Raw genomic sequence first — 6,000 nt, 5'->3', positions numbered from 1 at the left:
AGAAAGAAAAAAGAAAAAGAAAAAAGATAGATAGGACCTGTTGTTATGCTTTTAAAACAAACAAAAATTCACAGTAAAATATTCATTGTCAGTCAGTTTTATAGCAATACAAAGACTAACATTAGCTTCATTGTAATGTCCTCAGTCAGGCCAGTGCGTGCACAAGGACTTGAGTTGATACCTGCTGGATCGTGGCTATAGGAGGGGCTCATAGTACTATCTTCTAATTTTTCTATCATTTTGAAAATTTTCATAATAAGAAAAACCTTTAAGAGATGGGGATGTAGCTCTGGATGTAGCTCCATGGATAGAGTGATTGCCTAGGTCTGGGGAGCCCTGGATCCCATCTCTAGTATCTAGCACTGGGAAAGCTGGTACAACACTGTAATCCTGTCTCTCATGAGGTGGAGGCGGAAAGATCAGAAGTTCAAGGTCATTCTCAGCTACAAGGAGTTCAAGACCAGACTGAGATACATGAGACCTCATCTCAAAAATAAAATGAAATTCAATAAAATTAAGGCTTCAGGAACTCACATGTGTAAGTATATCGACTGTTATTTCTACCAGTCTGAGTGAATTAAAAAGTTTCTCTCTTCAAAATACTGTACTCTTATATACAGGCAGCAGAGAACATATCACATTGTAGGGTTTGGGGGTTCACTTAATAAATGTCTGTCTTCCACAAAATATGCCCTTTATTAAAACAGGATTTTATTACTTTTTGTAAAGCCCTATAATTGGCTCTGTAGACCAGACAGGTCTTACTCCTGGCTATCCTCTTGTCTCTGCTTGTGAGTGATGGGATTATAGGTATGTGCTACCACATCCAGCTGTAAAGCATGGATTTTGGTTCATGTATGTCTGGTTCTCTTGGACTTAGAACAACATGACCTACAAAGTCGGTCCTTTAGTTTGAAAAGCGCTGAAGACGGACACTGGGTCTGCTACAGAGCTGCTTATCATTTACTGAGACTGCCTGTGTCTAGCCTTGTCCTAAGATGTGTGTTCCTATGAATTCTCAGAAACATTCCTACAAAGTAGATGCTATCCTGGCATTTTATCTGAGAACACTGGGACCAAGAGAGGTAAAGCAACACTTTCCAAATGCAGCTCTGACTGATAGAGCCCAGCTAAACCCATTCTATACTCCAGTGTTCCATGGTCATTTTAAAACTGTTACAGTTGAGGTTGTCAACGCCAATGATCTTGTTAATTGAGCAAGTCCTTTCCACACTCCACCTTCCACAATAGGGCAACACACAGGTACACTGGCACAGGCCCTGAACACAGCACAAACTCTTTTCTTCAATACCAGATTATTTAAAAAGATTCCTGTTGTTGTTGTTGCTATCGGCACTGGGGTTTTTGTTGTTTTTGATGTTGTTCCATTTTGTTTTGCTTTTAGATAGGGTCCCAAACTCACTATGTAGCCAAAGATGAACTTAATCTTCTAATGCAGCTGCTTCTACCTTCAAAATGCTGAGATTATAAATCTGCACACTACATCTGATTCTAAGTATCAAACCCACGGTCTTGTACATACAAGCCAAGAATTCTAAACATAACCCAGGGTCTACCACCAGAGTCTCAAGCACATGAAGGGACTTTACTATGGGCACATGGCTTCCCTCTTTGTGTGGAGAAACTCAGAGACAGGCTAAGTGAGAGCTGGCAGAGGCCCAAGAATGGCATGGAGCCATGGCCAGAGTTGCATTTACTCTAGGAAAGGAAAGCCAAGCCAAGCTGAGCAAGGCCTGAGCCCGGGCAGAGTCCTTGCCTAAGCCTCACTCGGTAGATCTTCCCATATTTTGAGAGGTAGACCCTGTGAGTAAACATGATGGAGATTTCAGAGCAGCCAAGCAAATCCCCAGAGCCATGGGAGCTCCACGTTCTCAGGGTCAACAACAGGACTTCACCTGGCAGCCTGGTGGCTTCAGAGGCTCGATGGCCGTGGTTGGGGCAGCAAGCAGTGTTTATTGAGAATTTAATGTATCCCAGCTCACAAGGGTGAACTCTTTCCTTTTTTCTTTTACTTTTTGTTTTGTTTTTGAGATAGGGTTTTTCTGTATAGCGCTGGTTGTCCTGAAACTCGCTCTGTAGACCTCGCTGGCCTCAAACTCACAGAGATCCATCCACCTGCTGCTGCCTCCCTAGTGCTGGGATTAGAGACGTGTGCCACCACCGCCCAGGGTAAGCTCTTTTATGCATATTTTCTCACTTTATTCTCAAATAGCCTAAAAACACAAAGCAATTCACCCCAAATTTACTAATGCAGAAACTTGTTCAAGGATACTTGGGCTCATGCCCAGTAGAGCTCACACTGAAGAAATCAGCAATGCTCTCTTTCAAATTTCAAATTCTACCCCCTGTTCAAACCTTGAACTATTTAGCTCAAATTCAGGTTTTTGTTGTGTTGCTGTTGTTGTTTTTTGTTGTTTTGAGACAGGGTTTCTCTGTGTAGTTTTGGTTCCTATCCTGCATCTCGCTCTGTAGCCAAGGCTAGCCTCCCAAGTGCTGGGTTTAAAGGTGTGCACCACCACTGCCTGGTTCAAATTCAGTTTTTAAAGAAATAAAATTGTTTTTTGTTTTGAGGTAGGGTCTTGAAATAGCATGGATTCAAACTCAATCAAATACTCAAGGATGACCTTGAACTTCTGGTCCTTCTGCCTCCCCAAGTGCCGTATTACAGGCATACACCACCATGCCTAGTTTTTATGTGGCACTAGAGAGCCAAACCTATAACTTTGTACATTCTAGGTAAACACTCTACCAACTGAGGTACATCCCTAACCCTCAGAAATAAAACTTTATTATTTTTAAGACAGAATAAAGAATTCACATTTGGTTGGGTGGTGGAGGTGCACGCCTTGAATCTCAGTACTTGGGAGGCAGGGGCAGGAGGATCTCTGTGAGTTCAAGGCTAGCCTGGTCTACAAAGTGAGTTCTGGGACAGCCAAGGATGTTACACAGAGAAACCCTGTCACAAAAAACTGAGGGGACAAAAAAAAAAAAAAAAGAAAGAAAGAAAGAAAGAAAGAATTCACATTTGGGGCCAGCAGGATGGCTCAGTGGATCATGATGACCTGAGTTTGATCTTTAGAACCCCCATGGTAGACAGAACGGGCACCCACATGTTGTCCTCTGACCTCCACATGTGTTCACGCACTCACAGTTAGTGTACAGAAATATTCTTTAAAGAATTCACATCCTGACTTCCTGCCGTTCGGACTTTAACTAACCAGGCTTAATAAAAGTAAAAATTAAACACATCTAACAATAGTGACTATTGTGTTAGCATTTCAATGAATCCTTTCAGGTCCTAATCTGAGTTGCTCATAGAACGATCAGCGTATTTAGAGGAAAAGCCACTTCTGAAGGGGCATGGTCGGTGAAAGCAATGTGGAAAAGTTGTTTTCATTCCTGCTGAATACAGAAGCAAATCCCCACCACCTACCTGTATCGAAACATGCTGTGGTAAACTGAACCATAGGAAACCCGAACCAGGCCACTGCACATAGAACACCACTCCACTATCAATATTTCAAGCACACTAACTAGCCACAATACCCATGGGCTTGCTCTTTCCAAGTGTATTCATTTGGATGCCATCAGTCCTACATAGAGATGAGGAAGTTGGATGTAACCGCCATTCGTCCATTCACAGACCAGCGGTATTTCTGTCATAGTCCCTTGTGTTCCACCGACAGTAACACCCACAAGATTACCCTGTGATGGTCTTTGTTGTAGTCAGATGATGAAATAAACTGGCTGGTGAAGTTTAACTACTGCATTTTACAGTTGTTTCGTTTTTCAGAATGGTAACATGTCTTGTTGAGTGCTCTGCCAGCCCATGCTGCCTGACTCCAGAGCCTTGCAGAATGATCTAGAAAGGTCCAGCTTGCAAGGGAGAGATTAATTTCTTGCAATGTCTGGTTCTTTGCCCATGACATATTCCCATATGACACTTTTGGATCTGATCAACTATGTTCTGACTTAGGGGATAAATAACAGATTTATGTCATATAAAAAATAACAGTAAAAAAATCTGGAAGAAAATTACTATTGCTTTTCTGAGGACATAACTCAGTGAGAGTGATTTTAAACTCTCCAACTCTGGAAAAAAATGGTAACTGCTCTTTGCTCTTTCCTTAACCATTTCACTGAAGTCTAAGTGATGTGTAAGTAGTTTATATAATTACTATACACAGATTGATGAGTTGGGGATAAATATTTTCTCTGAAACCATTGCCACCACGGAGGCCATGGACATACTCATAGCTTCCTAAAGTCTCTTTCTGCAGACTGATTGACTGATAGGAACTGACTGACTTGAAGTTCTGGGATTCAAACCAGGGCCTCCTCACACGTGCTAGGTGGGAGCTGTGCTACCCAACTGCATCACCATCCTCTATCGTTAGAGTACATTTATAAATATGCAATGAAGTGTTGATAGCTATATGCCCAAATTTGCATAAATCCCTGACACAGTTCCTTTTCCTTGAACTAACCTACTAACCTAAGAAACGAATCAGACTTTATAAAGACATGAGCATCTGTCAGGAATTATTGATAGTACTTTAAAAAATAGAGGGGTTGGGGATTTAGCTCAGTGGTAGAGCACTTGCCTAGCAAGTGCAAGGCTTTGGGTTCAGTCCTCGGCTCCGGAAAAAAAAAGAAAAAGAAAAAAATAGAAACAATCAGCAGGGCAGTGGTAGCGCATGCCTTCAGTCCTAGCACTCAGGAGGCAGAGGCAAGCAGATGAGCCAGCCTGGTCTACAAAGCAAGTTCCAGAAAAGCCAGAACTGTTACAGAGAAACTGTCTTGAAACCCCACCTCCCAAAATAGAAACAATGATGAGTGAACAAAGTCATAGCACTATATTACTATATAGATGATGTATAATATATAATCCAAATAATGTGTGTAAAGATGAGCTGCCCCAAAATGTGCAGGGTCTAACAATAACAAATCACAACATATTCACATAATACACTACAGTATAATGAAAATGAATTACAGCTATGTATATCAATATAACTATATGACAAATGATACCTTAAGCACAAAAAGCCCTTCATATAGTTACATTATACACATTATTTCATGATCCATATGGTATAAACAAAAAAATAGACCATGAAATGACAGGCTGCATATACAACTGTGGCAGGGGTTGGCCTTCGAAGACAGGGGAGGGTAAGGACTTTACAATGTTATAGTTTATATACTTGTGTGTGTATTATATACTATAGACTAAAAAAATAATTAGAACTGGCCTATATTTCTACTGACACACAAAGATACACTATTTACTGAAAGAAGAGAGCTATAAAATGGAATCTAAAATATGCACTTTTCTATAGAAACATATATTTCATAAAGGAAAGGCCACATAGATAGAACATAAAATATTAACTTTGCCTTTTCTCAAAGAGTCTGGATAACAAATGAACTTTGTTTTCCTTTGATTTTTCCCATAGTGAAATTTTCTTACCACAAGCTTACATTTTTATAAGACATTTATAGGATATTAATGCTTATTCTATTACTTTCAAAACCACAGTGATGCCAGGGCTTTTTTTTTTTTCAAATGGGATGGTTTTCTCTTGCTAAGACGATCATACGCCTTCAGTCAGCTTGGTCTCAATGTGCTCACACAATCCCAAAGCCAAATGATTATTACTCAACTAGAAGTGCTTACATACTTTTCTGAAATTCTTCCAGTTTTTTAACAGCTTCATCTCGCTCTTGCCTAATCTTGTCACACTGGAATGAAAAAGAAAATGAAGTGTTAAATTCATATGATAAAATTTAACTGTAACAAGGTGAGAAGCAAAAATAAACACACACAGCAGCAGCACTTTTTTCTTTTTCTTTTTTTCCCAGACACAATATCTTTTGGGGGTTGGAGAAATAGCTCAGTAGCTTCAAGTGCATACTGCTCTCACAGAAGACCCCGGTTCAGTTCCCAGCACCCATGCCAGGCAGATCACAAGTGAC

The 6,000-nt window shown here is 40.4% G+C and overlaps 1 protein-coding gene across 1 annotated transcript in view; it reads right to left on the bottom strand.

Moving 5' to 3' along the window:
- Positions 1–6,000, bottom strand: part of Shtn1 (shootin 1) — a 104,312-nt gene that overhangs the window by 74,654 nt on the left and 23,658 nt on the right. Inside the window, 1 exon segment of the mRNA XM_059255852.1 lies at positions 5,706–5,766. Coding sequence (XP_059111835.1) covers positions 5,706–5,766 — 61 coding nt within the window.

This window comes from Peromyscus eremicus, chromosome 1, assembly GCF_949786415.1.
Source record: "Peromyscus eremicus chromosome 1, PerEre_H2_v1, whole genome shotgun sequence".
In the NCBI taxonomy this organism is placed as follows: Eukaryota; Metazoa; Chordata; class Mammalia; order Rodentia; family Cricetidae; genus Peromyscus; species Peromyscus eremicus.
The sequence above is the reverse complement of the archived record's forward strand: the minus strand, read 5'-3'. Positions and strand labels throughout refer to the sequence as shown.